Here is a 14,895-nt window from a genome sequence, read left to right as displayed (position 1 = left end):
TATGAATGGTTGAATAATGCTAGTGTTATACACTACTTTTACACACATTCGCATACAAGAAAATATACATTTTAAGTCATATTTATTATATCTAATTTATTTTCTACATAACATACATGAAGCTATGGAAAAAATGAACTGACAAGTTGAAAATATAAAACTATAGCCTAAACTATTGACATCTTCCAGATTAAGGTATAAACGTCATTTAGAGCAGTTTATGTAGCATAAAATAAGAAAGGTGCTGTGTTTATTAGGAACGCTCCGATCAGGATTTTTGCAGCCGATACTGAGTACTCCTTGTCATGGGAATCAGCCAATACAGAGTGCCGATTATGATGCTTTGTGCTTCATTTAAATTCGCCAAAGCATAAAGCACATTTTCCCTTAAAGTATGAGATCTTGCCTTACCTATGCATACAGCTGAAGTCAGAATCATTAGCCCGCCTGTTTATTTTTCCCCCAATCTTTATTCAACGGAGAGCAGATTTCTTCAACACTTTTCTAAACATAATAGTTTTAATAACTCATCTCTAATAACTGATTTATTTTCTCTTTGTCATGATGACAGCACATAATATTTTACCAGATATTCTTCAAGACACTTCTATACAGCTTAAAGTGACATTTAAAGGCTTAACTAGGTTTATTAAGTTAACTAGGCAGGTTAGGGGGATTAGGTAAGTTATTGTATAACGATGGTTTGTTCTGCAGACTATCGAAGAAAAATTTGCTTAAAGGGGCTAATAATATTGTCCTTAAAATGGTGTTTAAAAAAAACAAAAACTGCTTTTATTCTAGCCAAAATAAAACAAATAAGACTTTCTCCAGAAGAAAAAATATTATCAGACATGCTGTGAAAATTTCCTTGCTCTATTAAACTGGTGTTTCAAATCACACCCAAGTGAGATGAGCTTAATGCTTTTTTATTTTTAATTATTCCATCTTTAAATGTTAGAATGTTCTAGATGAATAGGGCATAGGGGGGATAAATGGCATTAGAACACATCCAAGATATTTGTTTCTAACTACAGCTCCAGAGGTGTAGTTGTAAGCATACAAGTTTGCGACGCAGTTTGCGAATGTTCATTTGAACGAGGGATTTGGGAAACTGCGAATCAACAAACTATGTTTGTAACGACGGAACTTGCAACCTTAGTTGGCGAATGATGGTTTTGGGAAACACACCCTTGGTTGTAGCGCTGATTAATATCCTGGATGTGCACGTGCATCTTCCTCTGCTTGTAAAGTCGTAAACAAACACTTGTGATTGGCTCGTGAGAGATTGGAGAGTACAGATCGAGTCGTGAATGGTGATTATCAGCCGATACCGATCTCTGGCCGATTGATCGGAGCATCCCCAGTGTTTACATTTATATTTATAATAATCTTTAGACTAACACTGATATTTTAACTTCAGTTAAATTAAGAAAACAATATTTGGTGGAATAGCGCTAATTTTCAGTCACAATGAATGAAAATATTTATTATTCTGACCAATCTGTCATCATTTTCTGGCCTGAATTGCAGTTTAAAAGGACTATTCACAGATCTGCACTGGATATAACAACATTAAAATTTTACCTGATAAATCCAGAAAATCTAAACAGAGAATTGCAAACTCGTCTCTTGATTGTTTTCCATAGCGTTATGTTCAAATACATTATTATTAAATAACAAAACAACCTAACTAAATCAGAAAAACACAGCAGTCACACGACCTCTACTCTATCGGTTAATCTGATTGGTTGTTAGCAGACACATGACCTCTTCTCCATCTGTTTTCCTACTGGATGAGTGTTGCAGTGCAGGTAGACAAGTGGGTGAATCTGATTGGTTGTTAGCAGTCACATGACCTCTTTATATGTTCTCCTATTGGATGAAAATCGGAGTACAGATTGACAGTGGATGAATCTGATTAGCTGTTAGCAGTCACATGACCACTTCATCTGTTTTCTTATTGGATGAGTGTCGGAGTGCAGGTAGACAAGTGGATGAATCTGATTGGTTGTTAGCAGTCACATGACCTCTTCATATGTTCTCCTATTGGAGAGAGTCGGCGTACAGGTTGACACTGGGTGAATCTGATTAGCTGTTAGCAGTCACATGACCACTTCTTCATCTGTTTTCTTATTGGATGAGTGTCGGAGTGCAGGTAGACAAGTGGGTGAATCTGATTGGTTGTTAGCAGTCACATGACCTCTTCATATGTTCTCCTATTGGATGAGAGTTGGAGTGTAGGTTGACACTGGGTGAATCTGATTGGTTGTTAGCAGTCACATGACCTCTTCATATGTTCTCCTATTGGAGAGAGTTGGAGTGTTGGTTGACTCTGGGTGAATCTGATTGGTCGTTAGCAGACATATGACCTCTTCTCCATCTGTTCTCCTCTAATTGGATGAAAGTCGGAGTGCAGATATACAGTAGGTGAATCTGATTGGTCGTTAGCAGTCACATGACCTCTTCATATGTTTTGCTATTGGATAAGAGTCAGAGTGCAGGATGACAGTAGGTGAATCTGATTGGCTGTTAGCAGGCTCATGACCTCGTCTCCATCTGTTCTCCTATTGGAAGAGACTCAGAGCCCAGGTTTACAGTCAGTGAATCTGATTGGCTGTTAACAGTCAATGACCTCTTCATATGTTCTCCTTTTGAATGAGAGAAGGATTGCAGGTTGACAGTGGATGAATCTGATTGGTTGTTAGTCACATGACCCTGTCTCCATATGTTCTATTGGATGAGAGTCAGAGGATAGGTATACAGTAGGTGAATCTGATTAGTTGTTAGCAGTCACATGACCTCTTCATATATGTTCTCCTATTGCATGAGAGTCAGTGCAGGTAGACAGTAGGTGAATCTGATTGGTTGTTAGCAGTCACATGACCTTTTCTCCAACTGTTCTCCTTCGATTGGGTGTGAGTCAGAGTGCAGGTAGACGGTGGGTGAATCTGATTGGTTGTCCTGATAATGTATTCCTCCGTGCCGCACTAAGAGTTCTCTGGCCATCAGTTGGAAAGCCTCCTCGATGTTGTGATGGTGTTTGGCGGATGTTTCTAAAGCGGCCAGAGCACCACTGCGCTCCGCTAGCGTACAGGCGTCCTCGAACAGCACCTGCCGCTGCGCCTCCAGATCACACTTATTACCTGCAGAATGGAGAACAATACACAACTCATGCTAAATAACTGTGACAAATCAAGCCATGCGTGACTGTATGCAAGGTAACAATGCCAATCTTCATTTTTAAATTGGTCTTGGAGTTTAGGAAATGCTGATAATTAATTAATTTCTTAAAATACATAGTTAAACATAATAACAAATATCCTAAAATGAAGCGACGTACGATGAAAAAATATTTGTTTACCCGTATTTCATGTGACCATTGGCAATTATCAGAAAAATTAACTGTTAAAAATTGAGTTATTAAAAAATTAATGAAATAAATTCTTCAATTAATTTTTTGTTCTTAAATTATTGAAATACAAAATAAGTATTTTCATATTATATCTATTTTACAATAACTTATTTACATTTAATTACAAATAAACTGTTCCTATTAATATTTAATTGTTTAAAATATATTAATTTAATTAAAACATTTATATTTACTAATTTACCTACTTCTCCATAATATATTATTATACATTATTATTATCATTACAAAACAATGAAAAAATAATGTTATTATTAAACAATAATTAATAAAGAGATTTATTCAATTAGGACATATATACAATTAATAGTAATTGTGTGCTAAATAATAAACAATTAAACATAATATAAAATACAAATTTTATTTATCAACAGAAATATATATATATATATATATATATATATATATATATATATATATATATATATAATTTAATAATATATAATAAATAATCATATATAATAATAATAATAATATATAATAATAATAATAATAACAAATATTATCATTGTTATTATTATTATTATATATTATTGTTTATTATATATTATTAAATTATATATATATATATATATATATATAATTTAATAATTTAATTTAATATATATAATAATATATAATATCATCATCATTATTATTATTATTATATATTATTAAATTATATATATATATATATATAATTTAATAATATATAATAAATAATAATATGTAATAATAATAATAATAATAATGATCATTATTATTATCATCATTATTATTAATTATTAAATTATATATATATATATATATATATATATATATATATACATATATATATATACATACATATATATATATATATATATATATATATATATATATATATATATATATATAATTTAATAATATATAATAATATGTAATAATAATAATAATAAATATCATAATTATTATTATTATTATGTATAAAATGTAAACAAAGAAATAAATACTGATGCATAAATGTTAAAAGTGTAGTAAGTAATGATCATATGCGAGTGTGTGTGTCTGACCGATGAGTACGAGGACGAGGCTGGCGGCTCCGTACTGCTCCAGCGCCTGAATCCAGTGTGGCAGAGAGTCGAAGGTGTCGCGGCGGCTCAGATCATACGCAATCATAGCGCCATGAGCACTGCGATAATAGCTCTGAGTGATGGTGCGGAAACGCTCCTGTCCCGCCGTGTCCCACACCTGCATCTGAACATTTTATGTTGGTTTATTATTTAATAACAATTACACATTTTAAATATATTTTATAATACATCACATTTACACAATTTTAAAATTTACATTGTTTAAAAATAATACATATATTATACGTGTGCATGTCTGGTCTGTATAGAGAGAATGATATATTTATATTACATATCATTTATATACACACAGTGGTCAGCATGAATGAGTAAAATGAATATTTTATCAATTTCTCAGTGAATATAGGTAAGATACGTCTTAGGAAATAGAAAGATAATACATTTAAATTCAAGCAAAATAATGCAAGAAAAATTACAACCTACTAAATTTCAAGTAAACATTATATATTTTTTGTTTCTCTTTTTTTATTTAATTTTTTTCCCTTAACATAAGTTTAGGCTGCTAATTTTGGTTCATTATCTAAAGTTATTTTGTTAGATTAGCTACTTATTCAGTTAGATTAGTACTAAATACGTTAATAATAACGTATACGAACAAATATAATAAATATGCATATAATAGAGCATAAATAAATGCTGAGCACTCCATAATTAAAAGAAAGCTTGATATTCAACATTTTATTTAGTTTTTAAAACTGATCCCATTCCTAAATCAACACACAGAACAAAATGTAAAAAGTATTCATTTATAATCTTTTTTTAAACAATGTCATATTAATTTGAACTATTAAAATAATTACTACATTTCTCCCATAACATATTAATCTATTACTTCATAAATTATGTTTTATTTTATTAATGTGTTAATAATTACATATTCTTCAATCTTTAATTATTCAAATAAAATATATTCAAATATTTCTCCACTACAAAAATAAAAGTAATAAGCATCATTTACACTCAAATAAATTGCGTTTGCTGTTCGGTTAACGATAAATGAGTTAAAATAACACAATTATGCCGGGGTTTTTGGGGACAACTTAATCGTCTCCTGTTCAATCCACTTAAATTTGAAAAATCTAAGTTAACTTAATCGTCTCCTGTTTATTCCACCTAAATATGTAAAAACTTCAAACTTAATCATCTCATGTTCAATCCACTTAAATTTTAAAAAACTAAACTACTAAGTTAACTAAATCGTCTCATGTTTACTCCACTTAAATCTGTAAAAACTACTAAGTTAACTAAATCGTCTCATGTTTGATCCACTTAAATTTGTAAAAACTACTAAGTTAACTAAATCATCTCATGTTCAATCCACTTAAATCTGTAAAAACTACTAAGTTAACTAAATCGTCTCATGTTTAATCCACTTAAATCTCTAAAAACTACTAAGTTAACTTAATCGTCTCATGTTCAATCCACTTAAATCTGTAAAAACTACTAAGTTAACTAAATCGTCTCATGTTTAATCCACTTAAATCTCTAAAAACTACTAAGTTAACTTAATCGTCTTATGTTCAATCCATTTAAATCTGTAAAAACTACTAAGTTAACTTAATCGTCTCATGTTTGATCCACTTAAATTTGTAAAAACTACTAAGCTAACTTAATCAACTCATGTTCAATCCACTTAAATCTGTAAAAACTACTAAGTTAACTTAATCATCTCATGTTTAATCCACTTAAATCTGTAAAAACTACTAAGTTAACTTAATCGTCTCATGTTTAATCCACTTAAATTTGTAAAAACTACTAAGTTAACTTAATCGTCTCATGTTTAATCCACTTAAATTTGTAAAAACTACTAAGTTAACTTAATCGTCTCATGTTTAATCCACTTAAATCTGTAAAAACTACTAAGTTAACTTAATCGTCTCATGTTTAATCCACTTAAATCTGTAAAAACTACTAAGTTAACTTAACCGTCTCATGTTCAATCCACTTAAATCTGTAAAAACTACTAAGTTAACTTAATCGTCTCATGTTTGATCCACTTAAATCTGTAAAAACTACTAAGTTAACTTAATCGTCTCATGTTTGATCCATTTAAATTTGTAAAAACTACTAAGTTAACTTAATCGTCTCATGTTTGATCCACTTAAATTTGCAAAAACTACTAAGTTAACTTAGTTGTCTCCTTTTCATTCCACCTAAATTTGTAAAAACTACTAAGTTAACTAAATCATCTCATGTTCAATCCACTTAAATCTGTAAAAACTACTAAGTTAACTAAATCGTCTCATGTTTAATCCACTTAAATCTCTAAAAACTACTAAGTTAACTTAATCGTCTTATGTTCAATCCATTTAAATCTGTAAAAACTACTAAGTTAACTTAATCGTCTCATGTTTGATCCACTTAAATTTGTAAAAACTACTAAGCTAACTTAATCAACTCATGTTCAATCCACTTAAATCTGTAAAAACTACTAAGTTAACTTAATCATCTCATGTTTAATCCACTTAAATCTGTAAAAACTACTAAGTTAACTTAATCGTCTCATGTTTAATCCACTTAAATTTGTAAAAACTACTAAGTTAACTTAATCGTCTCATGTTTAATCCACTTAAATTTGTAAAAACTACTAAGTTAACTTAATCGTCTCATGTTTAATCCACTTAAATCTGTAAAAACTACTAAGTTAACTTAATCGTCTCATGTTTAATCCACTTAAATCTGTAAAAACTACTAAGTTAACTTAACCGTCTCATGTTCAATCCACTTAAATCTGTAAAAACTACTAAGTTAACTTAATCGTCTCATGTTTGATCCACTTAAATCTGTAAAAACTACTAAGTTAACTTAATCGTCTCATGTTTGATCCATTTAAATTTGTAAAAACTACTAAGTTAACTTAATCGTCTCATGTTTGATCCACTTAAATTTGCAAAAACTACTAAGTTAACTTAGTTGTCTCCTTTTCATTCCACCTAAATTTGTAAAAACTACTAAGTTAACTAAATCATCTCATGTTCAATCCACTTAAATCTGTAAAAACTACTAAGTTAACTTAACCGTCTCATGTTCAATCCACTTAAATCTGTAAAAACTACTAAGTTAACTAAATCGTCTCATGTTTGATCCACTTAAATCTGTAAAAACTACTAAGTTAACTAAATCGTCTCATGTTTGATCCACTTAAATCTGTAAAAACTACTAAGTTAACTTAATCTTCTCATGTTTGATCCACTTAAATTTGTAAAAACTACTAAGTTAACCTAATCGTCTCATGTTTAATCCACTTAAATCTGTAAAAACTACTAAATTAACTTAATCGTCTCATGTTTATTCCACTTAAATCTGTAAAAACTACTAAGTTAACTTAACCGTCTCATGTTCAATCCACTTAAATCTGTAAAAACTTCTAAGTTAACTTAATCGTCTCATGTTTGATCCACTTAAATCTGTAAAAACTACTAAGTTAACTTAATCGTCTCATGTTTGATCCACTTAAATCTGTAAAAACTACTAAGTTAACTTAATCGTCTCATGTTTGATCCACTTAAATTTGTAAAAACTACTAAGTTAACTTAATCGTCTCATGTTTGATCCACTTAAATTTGTAAAAACTACTAAGTTAACTTAATCGTCTCATGTTTGATCCACTTAAATTTGCAAAAACTACTAAGTTAACTTAATCATCTCATGTTCAACCCACTTAAATTTGTAAAAACTACTAAGTTAACTTAACCGTCTCATGTTCAATCCACTTAAATCTGTAAAAACTACTAAGTTAACTTAATCGTCTTATGCTTAATCCACTTAAATCTGTAAAAACTACTAAATTAACTTATTCGTCTCATGTTTAATCCACTTAAATCTGTAAAAACTACTAAGTTAACTTAATCGTCTCATGTTTGATCCACTTAAATTTGCAAAAACTACTAAGTTAACTTAATCATCTCATGTTCAATCCACTTAAATTTGTAAAAACTACTAAGTTAACTTAATCGTCTCATGTTCAATCCACTTAAATCTGTAAAAACTATTAAGTTAACTTAATCGTCTTATGTTTAATCCACTTAAATCTGTAAAAACTACTAAATTAACTTATTCGTCTCATGTTTAATCCACTTAAATCTGTAAAAACTACTAAGTTAACTTAATCGTCTCATGTTTAATCCACTTAAATCTGTAAAAACTACTAAGTTAACTTAATCGTCTCATGTTCAATCCACTTTAACTTGTAAAAACTAAGTTAACTTAATCGTCTCATGTTCATTTCACCTAAATTTGTAAAATCTACTAAGTTAACTTAATCATCTCATGTTCAATTCACTTAAACTTGTAAAAACTACTAAGTTAACTTAATTCCCCCATGTTATCCCAACTCAAATTGCTTGGAATGCAGCATTTTTAATGTAATAATCATTGTTTGAAACCGATTGTTGACAAATAAAATGTATAAATGTGATGATTTATATTTTACACATGCAAAAAAGATAAACTTATCCACCTTGACTCTCCTGCCGTCAACATCGATGCTGCGCACGGTAAAATCCACTCCAATAGTGTTGTGCTGCAGTTCAGTGACCTCTGCTGACCTGAAGCTCTGGATAACACAGGTCTTCCCCACATTACTGTCCCCAATCAGGATGATCTTGAACAGAAAATCACAGCGCTCCTCGTCCTCTCGCCCTGCGGACTGCATTTCTGCAATAAATACTCACCACACTCACACAAATTACATCTAAATGACGGCTAATATCGTCATTCTGAGCGCTCCTGTATGCTAGCGCTAATAAACCTCCATACTGACTGAACTAAAGTCGGTTTGACCTCAAGTCCCACTCGTTTTGTCCTCTGTGTTTGAGTGAAATGCAAACAGACACACCTGTATACCTGGAAAAGAGACGTCCTGCACCACTGCATCTCCGTCTGCACAAACACAAACACACACAAAGCTAATGCTAGGAGAAAACCCCAGTCTTTCCCTGTCTGCTGTAGATAAACAGTTTTTAAAGTACGAGTGAAATCGAGCACAAACAGTGCTGTCTTGAAAGGTGACCTTTGCTCGGTAGAACAGGATATACTGAAGTGACTCTATAACACACACACGCTGATTTCACAGCTCAAAGTTTCACTAAACAAAAATGAATTAGCGAATATTTTAAGTTACCAATTGGTCCGTTATTTGTATGCGCGGTCATAAAAACAGTAGGCATATCACACATTTTGGGAACAGTAGTATTGGGGAAAGTTAACTTTTAGTATTAGCCTAATATTCCAAGCTTGAAACTACTTGAAAATGCCTTACGTTACTTACGTTACTTTGTATTATGTTTACACATTGTACAAACATCTGTTCTTGTCAAAAAAATCTGATTGGAAATTCAGTTTATCCTTTAGGATCCTATAGGATCTTAATGGATTCCTAAAATTCTAATGGACATTAAAAATTTTTAAATTGGATTTTTACTTTGTCTTATAGGATTTTAAAATCCTTTTGGGCATTATGACTTTATTTATTGGAATTTTCACTTCGTCTTTACGTGTTTCTTATGGAATTTCATTTTGTTCTATAGGATATTTTTGATTCTGTCAATTAATTATTTTTTAGATCACTACAGTGTATGTTTTTTTTCTTTTTCTCAGTATAATCATTATAATATGAACATATAATGATTATATAATAAACATTTCAATAAACATTAGTCATCACATTATGAATACACATATTAAATTATAATACTAATGAAACAATACATTTTGTTAATTTGTCTTATTTTATCATTCTTATTAGTTTTGCTAATAAAAAATAAATAAAATAACAGTATCTTTTTTGACAGTTAAAATAGAGCAGGCTACAGTTAATTTACAGTATTTTGCAGCATCATAATATGTGTGTGTGTGTGTGTGTGTGTGTGTGTGTGTGTGTGTGTGTGTGTGTAAAATACAATAAATGTGATATTTCAGCCTGATCTCACGAGGGAACGTAAGTATTTTACGTTTTTGTCAGTTTAGTGGCGAATTCGTACGAGATTGTCATACGAAAATGTACGATTTTGAAAAGGAGGCGTGGCACCTAACCCCACCCATCATTTGGAGATGAGCAAATCGTACTAAATTGTACAAATTAGATTGTACAAATTCATACGAATTAGGTACTAAATAAAATAGTTACGTATTGCCGTGAGATTGCGTGGGTAATGAATTGTGTGTCTGCCATCTAGCAGTATAATACAGGGTTTCTGCAGGTTTCACAGAGTTAAATCTAAGACATTTTTTAAGACCAGAATGAAATTTTAGACCCAGAAAGGGCTATAAGGAATTTTTTGAATGGTCCGGATGGAAAAGATTTTTATTTGCCCTATCAATTTTTTTTATATAATTTAATACATTTAATAATAAAATAGTAATTTAATAATAATAAATGGAAATATTTCAGACTTTATTTCTTTGCAAAATATTTTAAATATTGTGTGAAATCAAGCAAGCTCTACTTGTATCCAAAACTTTTTTTCCCATTATAAACTTAAAAAAATAAATAAACAAAAGTTTTAAAAACTATAATAAACTAAATTTATGTACAACATGTGCAGGTCAGCATCCTCAGTAGTAAATACATGGAGCACTTTTTTTTTTTTTTTTTAGATTTATTTTTGGCCTTTTTGCCTTTATTAGGACAGTATTGAGACAGGAAGCAAAGTGGGGGAGAGAGAGAGAGAGAGAGAGAGAGAGAGAGGTCGGGTTGGGAAATGTCCTCGAGCTGGGATTCGAACTCGGGACGCCTTGACGTGCTACTGCACCATATGTCGGCGTGCTAACCACTAAGCTATTGTGAAAAATGGACTTAAAACTTTAATTAAATAAAATAATAAATAAACTTAAATAAAAGGTTTAAGGTTTTATTGAGATGATTGTTGGTCGTTTTTGGTAGCAATACATGAACAAAGAAAAATTAAGACCTTTTAAAAAAAAATTAAGCCTGCAACACAATATTTCAGTAAATTTAAGACTTTTTAAGGCTTAACGTTTGGATTTTGAGATTTAAGACATTTTAAGACTTGAAGACCCTGCAGAAACCCTGATAATACCCCAGTTTACAGGAAGAAAAAAAGCATCAAATAGAGTATTTTAAGTCGTCTTAATCACGTGGTAAATTCTGACCCATGACGTTGCTGGATTTTGCATTGCTAAGGATTCCTGCTTCAACTGCTGCTGGCGTCTCACATCTGCTCAACCAGGTAAGTTAAGCCTTTCAAATTTACGAGTTAATATTCGAGCACTGATTACCTCAACACAGGAATAGAAGATTTTATGCCAGTCAATAAATGAGAAGGCAACTGGCTTTACTTAAAAAAAAATCTTTTGGAAATAAAGAAATAATTCATTGTTACTTAAAAAACTAAATAAACAATGTGGATTAAGCATTTTCACATATTTTACGTTGTGATTTAATTATCTGTGCGCTCGGCCATGTAAACGTACAGGGATTAATGTACAACTGAACAGTACTGAGGAAAGATATATATATATATATATATATATATATATATATATATATATATATATATATATATATATATAAACACACACACATAAACTTTATATCTTGAGTTGCTTCTTTGAAAAGTAACTAAATACGGTATTTAGTTACTTTTAAAGTAATGTGTTACATAATTAAGAATCATGTTAGCATCGTAGGCTACACACAACAAACACATCTGCACCATCATTGCTGACTTCTCTCAACACAAGTATAAAAGAATATATGCTAGCGAATCAAGTAACTACCTTTACTTTTTTATTTTTTATAATTTAAAAATAACGTCAAAAAGGTAATGCAATACTTTACTAGTAACTTGAAAAAGTAATCTGATTACATAACCTGCATTACTTGTAACTATATTCTTAGCATTTTTGTCAAAAAAGTACAAAATACATACTAAAATTAAGTTAAAGATTTATTTTTTCCTTTATATTTTTTGTTTTAAACTATTTAAAGTTTTTAGTAATTTTACTTCACTTTTTTATATTATAGTAGTTAAAACCTGGAATAAAAAATATACAAAATTAAATAATGCTTATTACAATATGATTTAAATCAACTTTTAGTTTTGCTTAACCTGATTATTAATATATATATATATATATAACAAATAAATACATAAATAAATAAATAAATAAAATGTTATTATTATTAGTTAGAGGCACTTACAGTATCTCCAGTCCAAAGAAGTGAGATGAGAAAATGAAGGATGAAATCTACAGTACGGTGTATAGACAGCGAAAGCACGAACACACACACTCACGTCATCAGCTGGACTGGACAATGAGCACATCTGTTCAGCTCAGAGATCTCTGTGTGCGCTTCTGTCAATCACTCCTCCTGTTCAACTCAGAAAATCAGCCTTTTGTTAAGCTTCAGCAGCACACACACCGACTGCTCAAAATCCACACATAAAGACAAGCCCGTGAACATGTCTTCAACTCTACATGTCTACATTTCTTTGCTTCTCTTGATTTTTCCTTTTTAAATTTGTATTTAATATTTTTCTATAACATATAAATTTGGCTGTACTTCAACAAGCTCAAAGAGATTTAACTGTGAAGAGTCAGTTTCTAGCTGTTAGATAGTGCCTTTTGGAAGTACTCATAAAAATATACATGCTTTTAAATAACATTGAGCACACATTCAATCACATATGTATATGCCAAACTCAGAATATGGTCACATATTGAAACAGGATGAAGTAAATTATTTGTATTTAAGAAAATCCTACTTAAATACACAATTCAGAGTAAATACAGCACAAATGCAAAAGTTGAAGTGTTTTATTATATGAAGAATTCAGATGCAAAAACCTCTTAATGCCGTCTGAAATTTTCCACTAAAATGAGCTTTTCTGAGTCTCCTATGTTTATGTTCAAGTATTTCAATTTAAAGGCAACGAAAAATGAAGGTATTTGTCACTATACAAGTAAAATTTCTGAGCCTACACACAAGAGTCAGAGATAAATGCTCATTTTAGAAGAAAATATCAAACGGCATTTAGAGGTTTTTGCATCTAATCACTTCATATATAATAAAACACATCAATTTCAGTATTTGTGCTGTTTTTATTCTGAAAAGTAGTCGTTAATGAAATGGTGTCTAAAACGATGATCGTAATTACAGGAGTTCCGCAAGGAAGCATTTTATCACCCTTACTATTTTCTCTTTACACAAATGAACTTAAGATCCAGGACTCAGGTTTTAAGTTATTTAAATATGCAGATGATATGGCACTTGTTGGACGGTTGACTAAAATAGGAACAGAAGGAGATACCTCGTACTATAATTATATACATATGCTCCAAAACTGGTGTAAAAAGAGTTCACTGGAGATCAATTTTAATAAAAACCAAGGAGATGATAACTAGCAGAAATAAAAAAGTGCTTAGTCAAGGGTTGAAACCGCTGGTCCTTGAGGGACATGAAATAGAGACAGTTGACTGTTTTAAATATTTAGGAACACTTATTGATAGTGGACTAACATTTGCTGCAAATGCAGAGTGCATTTTGAAAAAAGCAATGCAGAGATTATACCTCATTAGGAGGTTACAACAATTTGGTGTCAAGATGTCCTTGAGATGGTATACAGGAACTTGGTTGAAAGTGTTGTGAGTTTTAACATGATAGCATGGTATGGACTGTTGCCAATGAAGGAAGAGCAAAAACTGTGTCGAGTAGTAAAAATTGGCAGTACAATTGTAGGTAAAGCGCAAAAACAACCAAATGACATTTATTCAATGAGAATTAGACAGAAAGCACACATCATTGTTGAAGATTGTTCCCATCCCTTAAATATCCAATTTCAGCTCTTGCCATCAAAAAGACGTTTTAGGCAACCTCAAGTAAAGAAAAATGTGTATCAAATGTCCTTTGTGCCAAGTGCTATTAGAATTTTAAATACTGGGTTTTAATTATGTGTAGGGTTTTAAATAGTGTTTTTTAATGTGATATGTGTGACGACGTTGAATGTATTTGTGTTGAATGTTTTTTCTGTGATGTGTGTAATGTAAACGCTGATGTGGTTGTGTGGTGAAGCCAAAGATAAATTTCCACTTGTGGACAATAAAGAAAGTAAAGTAAATATGTAATTCCTGTTTTCTTTTTGTGATAATTTCAAACATTATTGACATAAAGAAAACATGAAAATGGTCATCTTCAAAAACACATTTAAACAAAATAAAACAAACTGGACTTTTAAAAACATAAAGATATTTTGAATTGTAATAATATTTCACAATATTGATGGTTTTGATCAAACAAAACACTCCAGCTCAAAGACAATTCTCTATTTTTATACGTTTACACGATAAAGAGCTATTTAAATAAGCAAACATGTTGAAATTGTAGGAAAT

At 30.6% G+C, this 14,895-nt stretch overlaps 1 protein-coding gene across 7 annotated transcripts; it reads right to left on the bottom strand.

The window, feature by feature from the left end:
- Positions 1-67: 67 nt before the first annotated feature.
- rab19 (RAB19, member RAS oncogene family) lies at positions 68-12,902 on the bottom strand. Of its 7 annotated transcripts, none has more exons than XM_068217471.2 (5): positions 12,801-12,902; positions 9,388-9,423; positions 9,002-9,190; positions 4,462-4,645; positions 68-3,143 (listed from the first exon to the last, which is right to left on the bottom strand). In XM_068217471.2, exons 1-5 carry the CDS (start codon positions 12,828-12,830, stop codon positions 2,869-2,871), a joined length of 714 nt encoding a protein of 237 aa, XP_068073572.2. In that variant the 5' UTR covers positions 12,831-12,902; the 3' UTR covers positions 68-2,868. The 7 variants fall into 7 exon arrangements, with proteins under 7 accessions (XP_068073572.2, XP_073798762.1, XP_073798764.1 ...); XM_073942661.1 differs by having other exon boundaries at positions 4,462-4,639; positions 9,380-9,423; positions 12,707-12,887; XM_073942663.1 differs by having other exon boundaries at positions 9,380-9,423; positions 12,801-12,886.
- Positions 12,903-14,895: the final 1,993 nt, after the last annotated feature.

The sequence above is a fragment of the Danio rerio genome, chromosome 25, assembly GCF_049306965.1.
Source record: "Danio rerio strain Tuebingen ecotype United States chromosome 25, GRCz12tu, whole genome shotgun sequence".
Lineage (NCBI taxonomy): Eukaryota > Metazoa > Chordata > Actinopteri > Cypriniformes > Danionidae > Danio > Danio rerio.
The sequence above is the reverse complement of the archived record's forward strand: the minus strand, read 5'-3'. Positions and strand labels throughout refer to the sequence as shown.